This window comes from Egretta garzetta, unplaced genomic scaffold (genome assembly GCF_000687185.1).
Source record: "Egretta garzetta isolate BGI_Z169 unplaced genomic scaffold, ASM68718v1 scaffold687, whole genome shotgun sequence".
Lineage (NCBI taxonomy): Eukaryota > Metazoa > Chordata > Aves > Pelecaniformes > Ardeidae > Egretta > Egretta garzetta.
Genome location: NW_009260396.1, coordinates 57,661 through 79,870, shown reverse-complemented (window position 1 = coordinate 79,870; position 22,210 = coordinate 57,661). Strand labels below are relative to the sequence as shown.

The window sequence follows — 22,210 nt, the reverse complement described above, 5'->3', positions numbered from 1 at the left end:
GGAGCATCCATATGGGAGAGTTTCTGTAAGCCCCATGTACGACCCCATTTCTGCGTTAACTTTCGGGGGCAGACGAGCCCCCAGCCTAGGCTTGGCCTTGCCCTACCAGCAGCAGATGTCTACAGGCTGCGTGCCAGCTGAGTATTAGCAAACGCGGGTTTACTTTGTAGAAAGCCACGTCACTGCTGGTCATACGTCCTCGTAGCTAAGGGTAAGAGTTCATCAGGAGCCTTGCTGGCTTGACATGGGAGAGAAAAGCCCTGTTTGAGGCCTAAAAAAGCCAAGATTTATGCAGAGATAGCAAATCTACATGGACGGACTAGTTGACAAGGGTACTTGATGATGATGATGGCATGTATGCTAGAAATTTAAGCACAATAAATTATGTTCTAAATTAAAGTGATGCTAATTTTCTACTGTCACTGCCTCAATTTTCTATGGGGATTAAAATCTGATACATGTATTTTCATATCAAAAACTGAATCATAGAATCACTTTGGTTGGAAAAGACCTTTAAGATAATAGAGTCCAACCTTTAACCTAACCCTGCCATCCCACCACTAAACCATGTCCCTAAGCACCTCATCTATCCTTCTTTTAAATACCTCCAGGGATGGGGACTCTACCACCTCCCTGGGCAAAATAAAAATCAACATTTGAGGTTTTAAATGGGCCCATAGGAAAGGTGGGGACAATCTTTTTAGTAGGGCCAGCTGTGACATGACAAGGGGGGATGGCTTTAAACTAAATCAGGGTAGGTTTAGACTGGATCTAAGGAAGAAATTCTTTCCAATGAGGGTGGTGAAACCCTGGCAGGGGTTGCCCAGAGAGGGGGTGGAGGCCCCATCCCTGGGAACATTCCAGGCCAGGTTGGACCGGGCTCTGAGCAACCTGATCTGGTTCAAGGTGTCCCTGCTCCCTGCAGGGGGGTTGGGCTGGGTGACCTCTAGGGGTCCCTTCCAACCCAAAACATTCTATGATTCTATGATTTATGATGCTTACTAAAAAACCCCACCACCACCAACCACCTTACAACCAACATGACACGTACTGAGCCTCGGGGGAGAGCCAAAGGAGATACGATCCTCTCGCTTACTGTGGATTCTGCCCTAAAAGACATTCTGAACCCTGTCGTTTTTCTTCAGCTTGCACCTCACTATCCAAGCCAAACCATGTTACGGATTCTGCTTCCATGTGGAATTTGAATTCAGGTGGATCCTCTGTTATCTGTTGATATGTTTAACTTATTGATGGTCTTTCACCATGCACCGCTCATCCCCCACCACAACAATTCTGCAATAGAATTTGCATTCTGCTATTAAAACAAACATAGTACGTACCTGGGTTTTACCACCTAGCTGAGGTTATTTCTTACTCCTGTTCCTCACTATTTCCTATATGGGTATTTCTAGTTCTTTTTAGTTTTAAAAAAGTTATAATTTCAGGTATAGCAAATAATCCACCACCACCACCACCTCCCTTTTTTTTTTTGCTGCACAATCTGTTTTTGGGCCGGGGGAACCATTCTTATCCACAACCACTATGAGCTTGTTTAAGTCTGATTTTTTTTATTTTCTTCTTAAGAATTTTTACCTTGGTTATAGCAGTAGCGTGCATTGCTATGCCTGGCCCACCACCGCATACCCCACACCCTCCCTCCCAGCATCTCAGCAAATTTTCCACTTTCGCAACAGCCAGCTGCTCTTAGCTCCGCATTTCTGGGGATATTTGCTATACTGCTGTACCCTCATCAAGTAAAACTGTTCCCCCAAGTTCTTAACTGCATGTATCAATCTTCATTTGCTGCTCTAAAACTGTAAATAACAGTGCTGTAAATTGCTGTAGCTCTTGGATTTCATCTCAGACTGTCATCCACCAATGGCCAGTTCAAGGAGACCCATCCATCTTATCCACCCCAAGGGAGCAGCACCTCTCAGATTTAACTAGGACACATGACTATTTGGAAGTGCAATTATTATCTTTTAATTTAAATTATTATTCCTCTTTTCACCCTGACGTTTCTTAGACTGGTTTGGGCATACCGTGGAGGCAAGACTTTGAGCTTTATATTAGTAAACAGAATACAATTCGCACGACTTGGGCTCGAGCCACACGTGTTCCCTGAAACAGAAACAAAACCCAGCAAAAACGCAAGCCACGCAGCAGCACGGGTCTTGGAGGATGAAGACTGGTAGGGTGGGAGAACACAAAATTCAGAATTCGGGAGGGAAGCCCACGGTCTATAGGAGGATCCATCACACTCCACATGATGACAGTGCCAAGACTAATTACATGAGAACGGAAAATCCCCATCTAGCGTGGAAATGTGCAAAGCTTGCAGGGCCCGTCTTCCAGACGTGCCTCGGATACCAAGAGACCTTGTCATAAACGGGCTTTCAGCTGCTCCCATTCCACCCGAAGCCAAGCGCCAGCACGGAAGGCAAACCTACCAAGATGCCGTGTTACTCGGCAGGACCAACCGTAAGTCCTAAAACTTGGATGGCGCTTTCAGATCCTAGGACTGGCTACACAAGACATAGGAACAGCTCGTAATCCATGGGGATGTTTGCAGTTGGCTCCAGTTCAGAGAATATTCTTTCTTTCCTCCTCTAGCTGTCGTACCGGCCAGGTAAAACAAGGCTGAGAACAGGAACGGCGCCAAGCCCGTGGGAGTTCACACGCTCCTCTAGGCACCCAGGGCCTTGCTAAGGGCGGGGAAACAAATCGGCCAAGTCTGGGTGAGAAATGGGATCCGGAAAAAACTTACCCCTCAGGTCCACAACTCCTCCTCCTTGCAAAGGAGAGGTTTTAAGAGACATTATCTGTTTGTTCCGCCTGCCTCCTGCGGTGGAGAAAGGACTCCACAGCTGCTGTCAGAAGATGACGGCCGCAGGGAATGACATGCCAATCCTGCAGCCAGGGCACTGAAGTAAAGGACCCTACACAGTCTTGAGCTGGGAAGTTATTAATGAATTTCAGGTTTCTTGCCCATTTGCAAACATCGCACCCAGAAGCAGCATGGCTGAACCTCACCCCACGGACGGGGCTTCCTCCTGAGCCTGACACATTCCATGTCTGCAGATTTCCCCTGCCAGGAAAATAAGGAGGCATAACCTATTGACTCTAAAGACTGCGCCTGCATGGAATAGTTCATAAAATTAAAAAGAACCATGAAGAAACGTGATTTAAAACGGAAAAAAAAACCCCTAAGATAACACTAAGGTAATTTTTAAACTCTTACATGCTGACTATTATTCCCTTCAGTTAAATGCTGTGAGATTAACTGAGGATAACAGTGGCAAAAGATGACAGGTTTTGAAGACGACACTGACCTGTGGCCATGAGGATGCCACATTTCTGCGAAGCCCAAGGTGTTGACCCCGGCAAACGGGACGGCCACAGGAATGGCCACGCAAACTCCCTACGTTTTCTCCAGAAGTTAAGGACGGCAAGCGCACGGAGAAGACCACGACAAAGGGACAGCTCAGAGCGCCGCTCCCTCCAAATGTGCTCCGGCCTCCATTTGGCCAGGTATGGCCCGACTTTTTCTCTCCATGTCCACTTGCTTTTTGAAGCCACCACGGCCTGGGGCAAAGCATCCTGCAGCTTAACCATGTGCATGATGCAAAACATTTTTCTTGGCTCGAGCCTGATGCTCAGCAACTTTCTGTGATGCCACCTAGTTCTTGCTTTGGAAGAAAGCATTCCCACTTCACCCTCCCCGTGCCACTTGATGCACGGGTAAGCTCCAGTCCTCTCAGTTATCCTTCTTCCCGCCTGGAGTCTCACACCTATTAACCAGCTCCATTTACAAAAGCTGTTCTGTGCTTTTGATCTTTGGGGCACACCTCTGGTTATGCTGCAGTTTTACAGTACCTCTTGGAGAAGGGGAGGACGGACTTTTGGAGGTGTGCTCATCGTATTCCCATTTCACACAAGTACAATTCGCCTGTTTTCAACTGAAAAATTATTGGGCATTTAAGCTCTAGGTACAAAGATTTGTAAGACTAAATTTATAGTCCACAGATACTTACCTAAACACGTTGTGAATCACTTGAACATGATGCTGAGACTACCTAAGCACTTACTGTTTCAGTTGCAGGCCATCAGCTCTGGTGAAACAACTGCTCTGACAGCTTTCTGCATGTTAATGCCCCTTACCAAGTTTTAAAACTCTGTAACGCTAAGTAAGCTGACTAGTATATGGCTTAAAGAGAGAGACAGACATAACGCACGCACATTTTCCTAAGCCACAGGCTTGTTTGTGCATGTTGTTTGGGGTTTTTTTTCACTAGTATAATTATTTTACTTGCACACGTGAACTTTTTTCCTCAATACCCCATAATTAAACTGTGCAGCTCCTGATCTAGAGACTGGGACATTGATTTTAACCGCATGGTGACATCCAAGTATGCCCATGTATGACCTAAGTGTATCTACCATACAACTAAGCAATTATTGTAATTACATAAACTATGTAATGGAACTGAACGTTTATTATTTTAACATAAATGCACTTGGCAGAAAGCAAACCAGACTGTTCTAAGGCATAGACATAAGCAGAACGATTCAGTGATTTACAGGAATATTCTGTCCCTAGCGAAAGCCTGTATGTAGGTACGTACACACATAGGGAGAGGGGGAAAGTGAGAAACCCACCTCATTCCTCAAACTCCCATAGACCCTCTCCAAGCTTTTTATCTCTAAGCAGCTGTCCTCATCACATTGCTTGCACAACTTGGAGGAAAAAGTTATCCCAATGCGTAGTGCTGGCTGCGGTGATAGGGCAGCTGGGAGCACAACCATGCAAAAGCTCTCTGTAGGCTTCCGTGACTGCTCTGGATGTTTGGGGAGGACTTCAGCAGCACTTACACAACTGCAGGAGACCTCAAATGAGCTTGAGTCATCGGGAGAATCCACAAGAGGCACAGTTATAGCAGCATGCACATTATCCCATTGCCAAGCCCTAAAATTCCCAAGCGCCCAGATATCTGTATGAAGGTCTTTGCTATTTTGTATGAAAACAACTTTAGGTTTTTTTAACTGAGACAATACTGTATTTTTTTTTTAATTTTTATTTATGTTGCTTATGGCACAGTCAAGGCAGATTGCGGCTCACGTCGGCCAAGCAACGAACTACTCATCTTTGCTCTAGCAGCACCAACAAGAATACACAACGACTGAAGCAATTCACGATGACTCTCACGTCCCTCTGCGGCAGCAGCCAAATCCTGCTACCCAGGCAAAGCCTCACCCTCTCCAAGGGCCCTCAGCTGCACACAGACCATTTTATTTGACCGAGGCACACTGAGATGAAAGCAAGAGCTCAACGTACCCAAAGGAGTAATTCCTATACCACCTTAAGGGCTTGAGGCAGAAGAGCACTTAAAAGAGCATCACTGTCCACCTGGAAGACACAAAGTGCAACCCTAGAAATCTCGGGATGAATTCAGACGATCGCTCAAAACCGCTTCCAGGTCCAGACAGCAAACGTGCTTGGAAGCTTGGGCCGGTCTTTAATCTCTGTGCTTCGCACCAGCCACCATCGATGAATTGTTCTTGGTTAATGCAGTCACAACGCCTCAGCCACAAGCTCTCAAAAGAACCAAACCCAAAGCAGCAAACCCTCAGCCTTGTTACACATGGGATGCAGAAGTCTCTAGTGACTGCTCGGTGGATAAGGAACTGGCTGGATGGTCGCATCCAGAGGGTAGTGGTCAATGGCTCGATGTCCAGATGGACACCAGTGACGAGTGGTGTCCCTCAGGGGTCCGTACTGGGACCGGTGCTGGTTAATGTTTTCATCAATGACTTAGACAGCGAGATCGAGCGCACCCTCAGCAAGTTTGCGGATGACACCAAGCTGAGTGGTGCGGTTGACACACCAGAAGGACGGGATGGCATCCAGAGAGACCTGGACAGGCTGGAGAGGTGGGGTCATGGGAACCTCATGAGGGTCAACAAGGCCAAGTGCAAGGTCCTGCCCCTGGGTCGGGGTAACCCCCGGTATCAGTACAGGCTGGGGGAAGAAAGGATGGAGGCTCTGGGGAGACCTCCCCTGGAGCCCTGCGTCCAGCTCGGGAGCCCTCAGCACAAGGAGGACATGGACCTGTTGGAGCGGGGCCAGAGGAGGGCTACTAAAATGATCCGGGGGCTGGAGCCCCTCTGCTAGGAGGCCAGGCTGGGAGAGTTGGGGGTGTTCAGCCTGGAGAAGAGAAGGCTGCAGGCAGAGCTGAGTGCGGCTGGTCAGGGCTTAAAAGGGGGCCCAGAGGAAAGGGGGGGACAAGCTTTTTAGTAGGGCCAGCTGGGACAGGACAAGGGGGGATGGGTTTAAACTGAAGCAGGGGAGGTTTAGACTGGATCTAAGGAAGAAATTCTTTACAGTGAGGGTGGTAAAAACCCTGGCAGGGGTTGCCCAGAGAGGGGGTGGAGGCCCCATCCCTGGGAACATTCCAGGCCAGGTTGGAGGGGGCTGTGAGCAACCTGATGTGGCTCAAGGTGTCCCTGCTCACTGCAGGGGGTGGACCAGATGACCTCTAGGGGTCCCTTCCAACCCAAACCATTCTAAGATTCTATGACTTGAATTCCCAGTCTTGGCAATGAGAGAGACGAGAACAAAACGCCCAAGTGCTGTAGATCTCCTGCTTTTAGAGAAATGAAGGAGGACAAAGAGAGACAGACTGACGTGTGTTAAGTTTTAGGATCGCTAGCAGCCTTCTTGTGACACTCCGGTGAGCAAAGGACAGCGTAGCTGTAACTGGTACAAAGCTCATCTGCACTCACTGAAGGGTGAACGTGGATGGCGGTTCGTTGCTGGAGGTCTGCCTAATCTTTTCTGAGAAGTACCCATCGGAAAGAACGCGACTTTGCTTTGGAGTGAATAAATTACCCGAGTCTCCTTTACCCTAATTTTTCCACAATTAACTGTTCTTTCAAAATTACCGTGAATGAATGGACATTGAATGGAGCGGCAACCCCCCCTCCCCAACAACACTGATACTATCAAGTAACTCCACTAAGTTGGGTAACATAGTAGAGATTAAATTTAAATAGGCTGCAGACTAGCACATGCTAGGAAATTCATCAAGTAATTGGGGTGGGGTAGGGGGGCTGCAGAGAATCAAATTTAAAGGTTACAGTAGCTCAGCAGCAGCCCAAGGCAATCATACGATGCTGTACTAGCAAGCCTCAGCTAAAGAGCTATACATCATTTCTGAGTAATAAATGAAAAAGGAAAAAAAAAACCAAAAACAAAGGACGAGCTGGGTAGGGTCCGTAAGACAAGAACGAGAAGGGACGGTTTGCAGAACGCCTCCAGGCTGAAAGGCTGCGCTGAGTACGCCTGCGCTCTTTCAAAACATCGGGCGATACAACAACTATTGTATTCTCTTACAAATACTTCCTCGCGTTAAACTCCTTCCACGTCTAGAGAGGACAGAGGTAAAAACAAAGCTTAGGTTGTATCTGGAAAATCCATAGAGCTATATATGATACGCGTTATTATATACGGATTATATCCATATAATTAAACACACTACTTGATAAAACAGGAGAAAGGGGAGAGAAGGGGACAGGACAAGCCCCATCACTAGAAGGGATCGGGGACAGTTTCGGTGTACCTGGCACGCACCACTGCGAGCCGAGCGAGGGGGCTTTCTGGAGGTCCCTCCCAACTCTGTGATTTCAGCTCCTTAAACACGAGAAACCAAACACATTTCTGGGTCGGTGCTCTGTTTCGTACTTGATTAACATTCCTACGAGCATATTCAGGTACCAAGGAGAGCCGGCAAATTACGCTAAGGTACGTGTTAGCTAATAAGGACCCTACTCAGGCACATGGCTAAAACCCAAGTTAATTTTCATTAGTGATTTAAGTAAAAATTCAAACGATGCCACAGAGAAGAACAGCTGAAATGTCCCCTTCTCTACCTCCACCGCAATCCTTCTTTCCTTGATCCTAAAAAAGTTAAAATCTTCGTTAGCTACCTCAGCTGGGTAGCTCTTTGATCTTGTTCTGTTTCTCTGTCGGTTTTATCTGCTGGAGACCTCCAGTCTGCCCCAGAGGTGGTAGGAACGGGCCATATGCGTTCTCGTCACGGAACAAAACGTACTCATGCCCAGAGAAGCCTGAAGATACGAATGGTATTTATTGTGTGGAACGGACAATTTGTATGGAGTGACCTCACGCTTGTTTAAGCCTCTGGCTTTACTCAGGAGACTCGGAGTTTCCGCCACCCTCCCAGGAGCTGCCAAAGAGCCTGGGCATACCTGGGCCAGATGTTCAAACTAGAAAAATAAAAAAAGACTGCAGGAACCACTGGTGCTTTCAAGGAAGGCGTCACCCCCATCGACAGTGACGAGATGAGCTGCAAAATGAAGCCTCTTGCAGTATGCGAGAGGTTTTCCACATTTGTGGCACTATTAACTGTGCTATGAGAGCTTTCTACTGACACACTCCTATGCTCCAAGATCTCAGTTCTCAGAACTCCTCTCTTCTTTATGCCTGACAAATAAAAAGCAACTCACAGACTGTAAATGTCAAGTTACTTCACTATTTCCAAGCGGAGGAGGGAGTTGCGATCCCTGCTGAGATTTCTTTTGTCCCTGCTCATACTTTTCAGCGCTTTCTCTTCCTTGGCTCCTCTCCGGTGTCCCCACTCTGGGAGCCCCCGTGGCTTGGGATGTGGAGATGCATCAGGGTACCGACGGCCCCGATGAAGGGAGGGACCCTCCTGCGTTGGTGGGATGCTCTCCGGCAGCTCTAGCCACATGCTATTTTTTCCTCCTCCAAGTTCTGAAATACCTTCCAACGCCCATTCCTATTTGCTATAGTCACTTCTGCCCTAATCTATACCACCAGTAAATCCCTGTTTAATCCACCTGGGGAACGGGAAATGCTCAGCTCATAAATCCAGACATAGCTCCAAATTGGCCAGATCTGGGCAGTAATCCACGAAGAGTTAAACCCTGAAATACTGCCAGCTGTTAAAATCAAAGCCATCTCCAAGTCATAGCCGGAATGCTGTCACTTTGCAAGAAACTCAGATCTACCCATGGACAGCCAGATGTACCAACGGAATCCAGAAGGGCTGGCACACAGTTCAGTGGCTACCAAGTGTGGAAGATGTTCCGCCAAAGCGACAGACTCTTCAGAAGAGAGGGGATATTTCAGGTGCTCATCCAACCCAAGAGCCACATCCTCCTCCCACTTCTCTTATAACATGTACAGGGCCAGAGCGTGTTACTCCTTCTGCAATGACAGCTTTCAGCTGTCAGCAAACAGCCTGGTGACACAGCACCTGCAAAATTTTTCCCAGACGGACCTCCAAAATCCCTCACTGCCCTGGCTGTACTTCCAAGGTTTCTTTTAGCAAGAGGAGCGGAAGCCAAGGCAAACACACAACACGTTACCCTCTCCTGAGCCCTAAGGCTGCTGTTATGTGCTTGCAGTTGCGCTGCGAACAGCCACGCCAAAACAGACAGGGGATTCTAACAGGGCCAGAATTGTTTCCCTTGCTTCATTTGTGAGGGACGTCACCCACGCAGGCGTGCGCGGTGATCGACCCCTCTGCCATCCATCCCTAAAAGCAAGCAAGAACAGGCTTACAAACTTGCTCTGTCCTCCTATTCACGAGCTGAAATCAGAACGACAGAATCATAGAATGTTTTGGGTTGGAAGGGACCCTTAGAGGTCATCTGGTCCAACCCCCCTGCAGGGAGCAGGGACAGAAATCAGCTCGGGCAGTAATCAGCAGTATCTGTGTTCAGAGATTTTTTTTACAGTTAAAGCAGAGATGTCTGTATCAAAAGTAGGAATCGGGTAATTATAAGACAGATACCAGCATTAAGGACGTTTGGGACAGTATCAATCAGCCTACAACATATGAATCTGTCCTGCAGGTACTAAACACACCAACCGCCCAACACAACGCTCAGATGTTTCTATATCCCCAGGCGGTGCCTGCAAGGGGGGCGCAGCCCGAGATCAGTCCCACGGCACAAAGGCTGGCTTGTCTGTGCAGCACTGATCAAATCTCTCTTCTGTTGTCACCAGCCCTGCGGAGATGGCTCTGTTGGGACCAGCTGGGACCAGCGGCTTCCAAGAAAAAGTGACTACAATAACAGCTTTGTACCAAATATGTCAAGAAGACCCAAGAGATCCATGAAAGGGCTCTCCTTCGTATTTGGGCAGATCCCAAGGCTGCTCCAGACACAGTCCCAGACACTTACTGCTTTCTCCATCGTTCTTGAGAAACCACTTGGGACCAGGCTGCCAAAGCCTCCAGGCCAACCAGCCACACAAGGCTGCGACGCTGCCGCCAGTCACGCTCTGCTCAGCGCTGCCTTCGCCAGCACACACAAATCCCGTCTCGTTCCCAAAGTTATTTTCTTTGTTTGTTGCTTTAAAACATCAGTCATCGCTGCAATAACTGTGAGACACTGGGGGGGTGCGAGTTTTACTTGCTGCAGTGAGTGTATGCAGAGGATCTTCTGTCTCGCTTGGCAAGCATCACACCTTAGAGCCAATAAAACAGGCAACGATTTGCGCAGCAGAAGCAAATAATACAGCATAGAGAGCAACGAATAAGCACCAAAAACCAGCACAACTGCATCTTAAGTAGTCCCTCTGCTAGGAGGCCAGGCTGGGAGAGTTGGGCTTGTTCAGCCTGGAGAAGAGAAGGCTGCGGGCAGAGCTGAGTGCGGCCGCTCAGGGCTTAAAGGGGGCCCAGAGGAAAGGGGGGGACAAGCTTTTTAGTAGGGCCAGCTGGGACAGGACAAGGGGGGATGGCTTTAAACTGAAGCAGGGGAGGGTTAGACTGGATCTAAGGAAGAAATTCTTTCCAATGAGGGTGGTGAAACCCTGGCAGGGGTTGCCCAGAGAGGTGGTGGAGGCCCCATCCCTGGGAACATTCCAGGCCAGGTTGGAGGGGGCTGTGAGCAACCTGATGTGGTTCAAGGTGTCCCTGCTCCCTGCAGGGGGGTTGGGCTGGGTGACCTCTAGGGGTCCCTTCCAACCCAAAACAGTCTATGATTCTATAAGCATTCAGTGGCGACTGGTAAAATAGAAAATGATGGTCAGCGTGTAATAATGCTCGCAGGAAAAATGCAACCCTAACTATACCTGCACAACCACAGGCTTCACACAGCCTGTACCACACAGAGGAGACAGGAAAGTCACTGGGAATATTTCTATTAAACCACCAATCCAGTATGTTGTGGGAAAGAGAAAGACAACGTCGACGACTGCGTACGGAAGTTAAGAATGAAAAGGATCATCACGTTAGTGTTACACAGACCCAGGCTGCCCCCACAGCCTGTGTTCTGCAGGGAATTCCCGTCCTTTTTGTCTGAAAAAAGGTATTGTAGGAAGAGAATAATATGGGAAAGACAATGTGGATGACGAGAGAGAATGGAGTGATTCCCTAGGAAAAAGGAGAATAAAAGATTAGGATTTTTCAGCAAGGGAAACAGATGCTAAAGAGAGAACCACGACAGAATAAATCAGTGTTTGAAAAAAGACATGGGACTCGTCATTCTCTGTTCGTTTCTCCATCAAGCAGGAGCCAGGGCATAAAATCAGAACCAAAAAAGCTTTAAAACCTCTACTGGCAATTCCAAACAGAGTAAGCAGCGGGGGTGTTCTACACCGAGCATGTTAAATTCTGGGATCTGCACCAGGGGACGGTACGGAAGCGGCAGGAACCAAGAGGTTATAACAAGATTGCACCACCTCGGGGAGGACCGCTCCATCACGGGCTGCGAAGACGCTGCAGGTAAGGATGGCTCGCTGAGGGAAAGCAACCATTGCACTTGCTCCTTTTCTTTTTTAGATGTATTTTCCTAAACGTTGCTCCTACAGACAGCACAGGAACCAAAGGTAATGCTGAGCGATGTGCCCATTGCTCAGGTAAAAGGAAGACAACCTATAGTGTCTTTTGAAACCATGTTTTAGCCTACATTTTTCATATATATGTGTCTCTCATGTTTTAAGCACCATTTCATTAGCAATAATTTTTTTCTCAGGGTACTATTAATTAGCACAAAAAGAGGCTGCCATTAAAACAGCTTGCGACCACCCCCTGACCCATGCAGAGCTGGAAAGGGAATAAGTTCCTGTTCTATTCGTGGCAGAAAATAATTATTTCTGCAGCTGATAAAGGCAGTTACATGCTCGTTTCCAATAAAGCCCATGCCTCCCCCATGCTGCTCTGCTATTTCCCTTCTCCAGCAGCTGTCTGGAACGAGCAGCAAGACGTTGATGTCCAGAAGCCTTACCCTGTTTGGAAAGGGTCTACCAGGAGCAGAACTGTGCGCTCTCTCAGCAAAACTGCTGTGGGAAGAGGGGAGCCCAGGTTGTAAGAGGCACCGAGAGCATCTCAGCTCGAAAGGCTGGAGGTTTTCTACCGGAGTCGCAGGACTAAACATCCCATTACAGCCTTCTGCACGCTACCAACTCTGAACGACAAGGCTGAGCTGCCGATTACGCCCTGAAGTAGAACCTTGCTTTGTAAAAACACCAAACTATCACGTGTCCAAGTGGCTTACAAGCTTCAAGTCTCAACCTGGCAACTAAAACCCCATTCCTTCCCGACGTTAAACCAGCAGACAAAGCCAAAGGCTACAGATCAGTCACACTCTGTCCCAGTACTCTTCCTTCACATTAATGCTTGACGCAAGAACAGCAATCCATCACTAAGAGCTAAAATAGAAAGTCTTTTCAAGACGATGAAGGCACTTATTTGGATGCCAGTAGTCCACACTGATCCTCCCAATAAATTCACTCATTGCAGAAGAGCGCCGATCTTATTTAGTAATAAGATATCCAACATCCTGTTTTGCCCAATAGTTTCTATTAGAAAAAAATATTTATCTTCCATTCTATTTTCCACGTTGTCAGTCCTTCACAGCAACTGCTGATAAACACTGTTCATCAAGGAATTCCCCGCAACACCAGAAAAGCGTATTGCTTTACCTCTACAAACACCCGTACCGCTCTATGGGCTCTCTTGGGGTGTGTTTTTGAAAGAGGAGAGCAATCCTTTCAATTCCACGTGCAAGTCACAACCCAAGCCTGTTTGTTCAGGCTGCTGAAGAGAGCAAGGTACCTTCCCCCTTGCCTGCCTCCTGGCTGAAATCCCAACCAGCTGCAGCATTTCTGCAAACATAAGACACCTTGCTTGGCTGAACCACACATCATTTCACCTTTTACCATGGAAAAAAAAAAATAAAAAAAATCTTTGTGTAAAAAAAAAAAAACCACCCCAAAAAAATAAGCACCATATACTGCTGTCACAATGAATATTTATCTTCCATTCTATTTTCCACGTTGTCAGTCCTTCACAGCAACTGCTGATAAACACTGTTCATCAAGGAATTCCCCGCAACACCAGAAAAGCGTATTGCTTTACCTCTACAAACACCCGTACCGCTCTATGGGCTCTCTTGGGGTGTGTTTTTGAAAGAGGAGAGCAATCCTTTCAATTCCACGTGCAAGTCACAACCCAAGCCTGTTTGTTCAGGCTGCTGAAGAGAGCAAGGTACCTTCCCCCTTGCCTGCCTCCTGGCTGAAATCCCAACCAGCTGCAGCATTTCTGCAAACATAAGACACCTTGCTTGGCTGAACCACACATCATTTCACCTTTTACCATGGAAAAAAAAAAAAAAAAACCAAAAAAATAAGCACCATATACTGCTGTCACAATGATTTTCAAAGCCAGAGTGCTTTGCAGAGCGACAAGCAGCATCCTCGAGCAGAACACAGCAGTGCCAGGCCAGAAGCCACTCTCCAGGAGACTACAGAAGGCTGGCTGATAAGAATGATGCTTCTACTCACCCCAGAGTTAAAAGGAATCCAAGAACATTGGCACAGGCTAAGCCCACGCTCACAGGCCTGGCTGACTGAGGCAAATACATCACCTCTTGACGTAAAGCGAGCATCTCTGCGCAACAGAGCATTCCCGAGATGTCAGGAACAGAGTGAAAACCAGCGATTAATCCAAGAATGCTGGAGGAACACAAAGGAAAAACCCCGTTCCGTTCGTATTTAGTATGTAACTTTTCAGACTTTGCCCCCACAGCTGCACAGCTGGCTGGGAGCTCGGCTCTGAAGGATACGCACGTTACTGTCGGGGGCTGAACAGGGGCCAAAGGAAACAGAGGATTCACGAAAGAAAATAAAGGGAGCCTGGCCATAGCGAGCTCTCAAACTCAAGAACTTGCTTTCTGCGAGTTATCTGCATGGAACATGTTCTTTGGCAGCCCATCTACACCCAGCACAGGACAGGGCGCTCCGATAAGCATTTTCCCAGGGTCTGCACAATCAGAAGCACTGCCAATGGGAGCTGAGCTCCTTTCCATGCCAAGACACTCAGAGCATCCCGCCCGGGCACAGATCTGTGCCCCAATGCCAGCTGCTGAGCAAGCAACTGTCCTCTGCCTGCAATGGGAACTGCACGATTCCCTGTTTCTAAACAAACCTGCCTTCCCTTCACCTTTCCAGAATGCACGCGCTTAAGCTACAGGCAGCCCAAAGGATGCCTGCTCTGCTAAACCCAGCCTGGTGAACACCAAAACGGAGCTCGTGGCATTCGTGAACACCAAAACGGAGCTCGTGGCGTTTATTCCTCCCGAGCTCATTCTGTCGACCGCTTGTTTCTCCAAGCCTCACCTGGAAGTTCGTCCTTCACTACCACCACCAAAGTTCATCGACTCGTTAGGTGCAGACTCGCAAAAGCCTTGGTTGCAATCTGTTCTTAGCCCCCAAGCAAGTTCATGGTTGTATTTGGGAGCTCTTGCTCAAGAACTCTTCTGGACATCTCGTCTCGGAGAGAAATTCATAATACAACTGGCATAAGCAAAGCAGATTTTGTTGCTATAATCCCAACCAAACCTACCACCTGTCGAGCCATTCCTTATGTGCATTAACCAAAGCTGTTAAAAATGGCTTTTTACGGAAAACAACATCAATGTAGAATACTCCAAGTAAGAGCAAATAAGTTTTTGGGTTGTTTTTTTTTTTTTTTTTTTTTTTTTTTAAAGCTTTTACATGCAGCTCAGCTCACAACGATCTCCAAGCCCTTTTCCTTATGCTTCTTAAAAGCAAGAAGTAAAGAGTTACTTACCACTGATGGCACTCCGCACTGTGGTCCCATTTCTGCAAGGCAATTTCTAGCTCTTCTTTCCCTGCAAGTAAGTGGTGAGAGGGAAGAAATTCAGCCACTTTCTCTCTCCTTCTGTCTCTGAAGCTGTTAGAGTACAACAACAGAATGGCAAGAAGGTTGTGTATTTGTTAACTTTGTAATACATGGGGGCTTGCAAATGGCCCGTAAAGAATTTCATACTCCTGCAGCGATACGGAGTATCCAAGACCACTCTGAGATGATGGAAATTTGTAGCGCAGCAGCAAATTGTGTTGACCTGTCAACATGGTTGCACCTCATTTGGAAGCACAGAAACCATCTTCCACACCACCTTAAGACAAGTTAATTAGGGCTGTCAGTGGGTTTGTTCTGATGCATTTCACAGCTCCACTCAGCCCCCTCTCCTCCAAGAGCCTGCAGTCTCAAAAAGCTGAAAACTTAGTACCTACTGAAGGCTAAAAGGACTATCAAAATCATAGAATCATAGAATCACTTTGGTTGGAAAAGATCTTTAAGATCATCGAGTCCAACCGTTAACCTAACCCTGCCATCCCACCACTAAACCATGTCCCTAAGCACCTCATCTACACTTCTTTTAAATACCTCCAGGGATGGGGACTTGACCACCTCCCTGGGCAAAAAAACCCTTAACATTTCAGGTTTTAAATGGCTACACTGATTTGCAGGAGGGAACAATTCTATCAGACAGTTATAGTATTAACTAGTTAGTTATGTGGGTAATAGACCGGGCAGAAATTATTTAGAATAGTATCTTCTGTTGCACAACTTAACTGTAACAAGGATGGGGTTTTTGTTTTATTCTGACCCACCTACAATCTTGCAAACAAACCACAGTCAAGAGAGTAAAGAAGGATGAGGAAATGAAGTTAAACTGATTCCTCTAACACTTTACAACATATTTCTTTTTTATATCTGCACGTGTTAGCAACACAAAAAATTAAATGCGTCACAGCAAAAACTTATTTATCTTAATACCACACAGGATATGGACGATAGGTTTGAGAAACAAACTTTTACACCTTTAACCAGCCCTTGGTCCACTTAAACCATCTTTCAGAAAGCAAGAATTCTAAACACGTGCCACCCCGGTCCTGCTAGCTACTCACCTAAAAAACCCACATTGTTTGCAAGCATAGGGTTTGTAAATCTGAAGCGTAATGGCAGCTTTGAACACCCTCCCTTCCTTTGCCCCCCCAACCGCACAATCCCGTACCATCAGATGCGTACGATCTCTTCTCATCTGCGTCCGCCGCGATTTCGCACATATCGCTGTGTGCTCGGGCCAGGCGCCACAGGAAGTCCTTCTGGTCTGCATACTGCAGTAAAAACATAAATGTTACATATCAAGACCCATCCTGCCATTGACAAAGAGCACAGGAAAGAAAAATCGAGTGGGGGCATATACTAAAAGTTGCACAGACATTTCTTGAAACCTTGAAAGGCCCCAACTTCCAAGAACTGAAGCAGAACCACAGAAGAGCAGACTGGATGGCCAAATTTATAATTAAGCTACTGGTACGGGTCTAATTGTTGCCGCCTTCTAACAAGGGACCCACAGAATCCCCAGACTGGCAGGGGTTGGCAGGGCCCTCGGGAGCTCACCCAGAGCAGGGGGCACAGGACAGCATCCAGGTGGGGGTTGAATATCTCCAGACAAGGAGACTCCACAGCCCCCCTGGGCAGCCTGGGCCAGGGCTCCGGCACCCTCAAAGTCAAGAAGTTCTTCCTCACGTTCACCTGAAACCTCTTCTGCTTCAGCTTGTGCCCATGGCCCCTTGTCCTGGCATTGGGCACCACTGAGAAGAGTTACCCCTCCACTTCAAAGGCCATACTGGGGCCAGCTCTTCAGCAGTCTCCGCTAACCTCAAAACACCAGGGAAAAAAAACGCCACCCCAAATCTCACCACTTCAGTAAATTCACAAACTGAATTTTACTTTTGTCATGCCCCAACCCGCATTCAAACAGCTTCACAACCATGCTTGTTCTTAAATCCGGGACGGTATCGTAGGCATACTGCTAAATTTGAAGCAGATGTGTTCTGAAAAACTCAAACTTACTTTAAAATAAAAAAAAAAAAAAAATAGAAACTTAAACCAGAAGCACCCAACAGTCTGGCTTCTTTTGTGTAAATAAAAGGAAGTGGGATAATCACCAGAAAGAAGCACGCAAGAGAATTCTGGAAGCCACCAAGCCTGTCGTTTCTTCTTGGTGGGAAGGAAAAAACCAATCTGCTCGAAATTAGAAGCGGTCAAGTCATCTATTATTTCTTTTCTTCTGTTACTCCTGGAAATCCAGCAGCCACAAAGGTTTTTTCAAAGGCTGGTAACCCAAAACGTTTTCCTTGCTGGCTCTGCAGTGCTTGGGTGAGCGGCTGCCAGTGTGGCCGCAGCAGGCACAGGCACGGCCGCAGCAAGGCGTGCTTCCCCGCTGGGTGTCCGTGGCCAAGGGCACCAGCTAGCTACTGGCCACAGCTCCAGTAAAACCATCACAGCCCCACGCCACGCTCCCGTACCTCAAAGGCAGCGCCGGCGTTCACTGAACCAGGGGATCGATTCACATCGCCTCTGATATAGAGACACACATGCTTTAAGGTGGCAAAACAACCTGCACCACCCAGGTTTTCCATCTCATTAACCCATACACACCTAAGTGTTGCCTAACCCTCCCATTTGCATATGCAGCTTCTTCATTTCCCCAACCACCACACAACGTGCACTGGGCAGCCCTCGGAAAGACCAAGTTTCCCCGAATACAGACAGAGCCCTTGCATAGGCAATGAGGTAAACGTTCTCAAAATGTTTGCTGGGTTTACTGGTTTTACACATGGGGCTGATATTTTAGACACGCAGAGTGTGTTCCCTCAGGGAAAGCGATGACACGACGAAACACAGAGTTCCAAGACAGAAAGCGACTGGGAACTGGTTGCTGCTGTAGCTTGAACAATTTTGGCCTTCAGCCCCGTTCCCAGGCTGCTCCCGAGGAAGGGGGCCACTGGAAGCTGGCCCAGTTGTTGTGGAGGACCTGGACCCTGCTAAGATATGCAATTCCCTCTCCCCCAGCTATTTCGCTGAAAGCACAAATCCCTGCTGGAAAATATAAAAAGGCAACCTTTACCGCCAGCTTGTTATTCAGCAGCAGCTGGAATCCCTCTCGCTTCTCCTGCTCATCCCCGCTGTGCAGGCGGTCAGCCTGCTGCAGTAGCTGACCCAGGCCTTCCTCCACCGAGGAATCCGAGATTAAATGCGTTTCATCCTCGTTGATGAGATCCAGGGAATCCCGTCGCGCAGTCCTCACTGTTTCACAGCTCACTTCGTCTTCTCCTTCTTCGCTCTCTCTCTCGGACTCCCGGTCATAATCGGACTCAGCATTGGCGGTGGTGTACCTTCGAGGAAAAAGGAAAAAAAAAAAAAAAAAACCACAACAAAAAACAACAACAGAAAATCAGTTTGAGGAGATGCTGTGCAGCCTGTGACAGTTTTATACAGACGGTCCAGAAAAAACAATTCTTCCCAGTAGAGGAAGAGGAGTATCCCAGCTTATCCTGGAGAACAGCGTGCAATCCAAGCGTCTCGAGTAACACACCAGTCATTATGTCTTGCCAGATACACCCAACCTCAAAAAGCTGGAGGAAGAAGCCCCCCACCCCCAAGTTAAGTAGAACTCGGCCCCTAGTGTCCACATCTCACCCGCACACCATAACAGCTTCTCTTAGGCCTTCTAACTTCAACGTGAGAGAATCAACCAACCAAGAACAGAGCCAGGACAATTCAGTTAAATGTAGGGATTATAAAAGAGAATTTCAACACAAAATCCGACGCGCTCACCCGTGTGGAAAATATAACCTGAGTTTTTTAGCTTCTTCCAGGAAATTTCAGACGCAGCAGCTGTTTTGGAAGTATCTAGTACCTCCAACATCTTGTCTGAGCGCTAAATATGGAACAGCTTGTTCACGCTGACGTGGTAAAAGGTACAAAACAGTAGGAGAGCGATCAAAACTGTTTCACATGAGTGAGAAGTCCAGCGAGGAGACAGCAGATGAGCCACAAAAAACCACCATGTGCACAAAAACGCAGGCAATGACTGCCTGCTAAATGAGTCAAACGAACCAGGACAGAGCTCAGACCAAAGTTTCTGCAAATGGCCAAAATTAAACTGCCCCAAGCCATATACAGGCACCTCAGCTGGGAATTTAAGACAGCATTATACCATAGAACCAACCACAGAACCAACCACAGAACCAACCACAGAACCAACCACAGACTGGTTTGGGTTGGAAGGGACCCCTAGAGGTCACCCAACCCCCCTGCAGGGAGAAGGGACACCGCTAACCACATCAGGTTGCTCACAGCCCCGTCCAACCTGGCCTGGAGTGTTCCCAGGGATGGGGCCTCCACCACCTCTCCAGAACCAACCACAGAACCAACCACAGAACCAACCACAGAACCAACCACAGACTGGTTTGGGTTGGAAGGGACCCCTAGAGGTCACCCAACCCCCCTGCAGGGAGAAGGGACACCGCTAACCACATCAGGTTGCTCACAGCCCCGTCCAACCTGGCCTGGAGTGTTCCCAGGGATGGGGCCTCCACCACCTCTCTGGGCAACCCCTGCCAGGGTTTCATCACCCTATATATTGACTGATACCATAGCAGTGGGGTGTCTACTTACAGAACTAATTTCTTTTTAAAGATGACTCTCTGTTTGTCCCCCTCATGTTTCTCTGCGAGCCCTTAACTGAAGGATGAGCGCAGGTCAGCCAGTCATTTGCAAACGTGCTCTTTTGTATTTAGATGGTGTGGGTTTATCTGAGTAGAAAGCTCACTTTCTGAAGCACGCTACTTCAAACCCCACGAACGCTCCAGCCTAGGGGACTCTTGTACTTGTTTCCCAATTAAACTGCGCCCAAGCTGTGTGTTGAACTTCAAAAGTTCTGCTGGAATCAAAGGTGACTCCAGAAGGCTGGGGGCGTTCGGTAGCTACAGCTGTGCTCTTGGCTGGATTTCCCCTCCGAGGGAGAGCCCAGCGCTCCCTGGGCGAAGCTGCCTTTGTCTGGAGACAAAGATACATGACCAAAGCCCGTATCTGAAGCAAGCAGTTGCAGCAATTTGGCCACACGTAGATAACAAGACACATTTGGCTATCGAGGCATCAGGTTTCTGAGAACCATCCATAAGGCTCAAGCGTTTCCCTCTCTGGTAGAGGGCACCGCACGCCCTCACTTACCACAGCCTCCAGCTCTCATCTGCAGACTTTTAAAACACACCACTTTGTACCGAAAACATTTTAAGACAAGAAATAACGTTAACAGTCAGCCTTATCGCTGCAAAGCCAGGACAGCGAGCGCTACCAGCGGAGAGGCTGGAGACCAAGCAGGCAGCCCTACGTTAACGGGTAACGCAGCCCCACGGTGGTAGGGGGGCACCGGCAGAGCTGGAGTTAAATGCTTCATTTTGTGATATTTTCTGAAGATAAATGATATTTATTAGTTCTCTAGACCACCGCATTTTTTGGTAAATAAACACAAGCTCCTCAAATTCTCTGATTTCCCACCCCAAGCCACCACGCAGCACAGTTGCGGGCGACGCAGCTGCACCTCACTACAACACTGCAAAGGTCTCCATGCTTCAGCTGAAACCACTTTCCACGCCCAAGGCTCCCAAAACACAGCACGGTCGTTAAAAACAAGCAGCGGGGGATGGCTCCTGGGCACTTTTTTTCTCCACCACAAAAAGGTGTTTTCTCCAGGACAGCTGAAACGCAATGCTGCCGGTTTAAAAAGGCAAGTCATGGCGTATGTAACTTCATAAACTCACGCGTTTTCAGCAAGATTAAGGGATTTGGATGTTATCAGCCTGTTCTCTCAGGGCTTACAATGCTGGGAAATTCAGAAGTGCTTTAGTACGCTGAGGTCTCTGGCCAGCACACATCCTGAACGCACATGAAAACCTTCTCTCTGGAACGAAAAAAGCACATGGGCAGAGGAGGCAAAGCAGCCCAGGCGGCCAACGCCACGCCAAAGCAATAGAGGGAAAGGAAGCAGCCCAAGGCCTCTGGGCTCCTGAAAGCTCGTGGTTATTTTTATGAATTGTACATGAAATCGGAGGAGATGCTTCTGTCCCCGTGGTTTACAAAATGGAGCTGAACTGCGAGTTCCTCTTCTGAATTTCATTAAAAAGGACACAACTGCCAGAAACAAATACACAGCTGAAATTATCCACTGAGAACAGTCCCATTCCTCCTCCCAGCGGCTGCCGAAAAGCTTGAGTAGTCTTTTCCAAAATTCACATTTCCTACCCTGATTTTCTGCTAGAAAATTCTGGTATTTACATCTCTAAATGCAACACTGCGTACTAACGGCAGCCCATCCTGAACAATATTACACCTATTTATGTAGGATAAATACCAGAGCGAGAAATTACACACTATTCCGTTTCTTTTTACATTGGGTGAGAGCTGCTTACGCACTAGTTCTCCACATTTAACATTTAATTAGGTCATTAAACCTAATTACGGATTTTAACTCAAACATAAGAACCGTCATGAGGTTCCCAAGAAAGTAGTGAGGTTTTGCAGTAAAACATATCCCTGCTCCGCAGCTCGCCGGAGGTCCCTAAGGAGGGCACCTTCCCTGGACATTAGAATTGTTGGCGGCCTCTATCACGGCTTAAACTTTTCTAACCATCAGATGAGACCTGCTGCTATCTGCCGAAAAGGACCGTCCTTTTCAGCACGCTGTACAAACTGTGTCGGCAGCCTGGTGATTCAATGCATTGGTTACTGTCTAGATAGCAAGGCCTTACCTTCTGAACCTAGTTTTAAAATTCGTTATGCAGCCTTGTTACCTATCAGGCCATCGTGAATCGCTTACTCCCCAAATTTGCTTTCGTATGAACACCCACTTCAGATGAATGAAGTGATTCTACAACCTAGAATTATAGAATCACAGAATCATTTGGGTTGGAGAAGCCCTTTAAGCTCCCCCAGCCCAACCGTTCCCCTACCCCTGCCATCCCACCCCCAAACCCTGGCCCTCAGCACCGCCTCTGCCC

General features: G+C 47.7%; 1 protein-coding gene across 1 annotated transcript in view; it reads right to left on the bottom strand.

Moving 5' to 3' along the window:
- RMDN3 (regulator of microtubule dynamics 3) overlaps positions 1–22,210 on the bottom strand; it is a 61,813-nt gene that overhangs the window by 17,401 nt on the left and 22,202 nt on the right. Inside the window, exons 6-8 of the mRNA XM_035898533.1 lie at positions 18,277–18,544; positions 16,375–16,477; positions 15,123–15,183 (exon numbers count right to left, since the gene is read on the bottom strand). Of these exons, the coding sequence (XP_035754426.1) occupies positions 15,123–15,183; positions 16,375–16,477; positions 18,277–18,544 (432 nt within the window). The remainder of the gene's footprint in view (positions 1–15,122; positions 15,184–16,374; positions 16,478–18,276; positions 18,545–22,210) is intronic.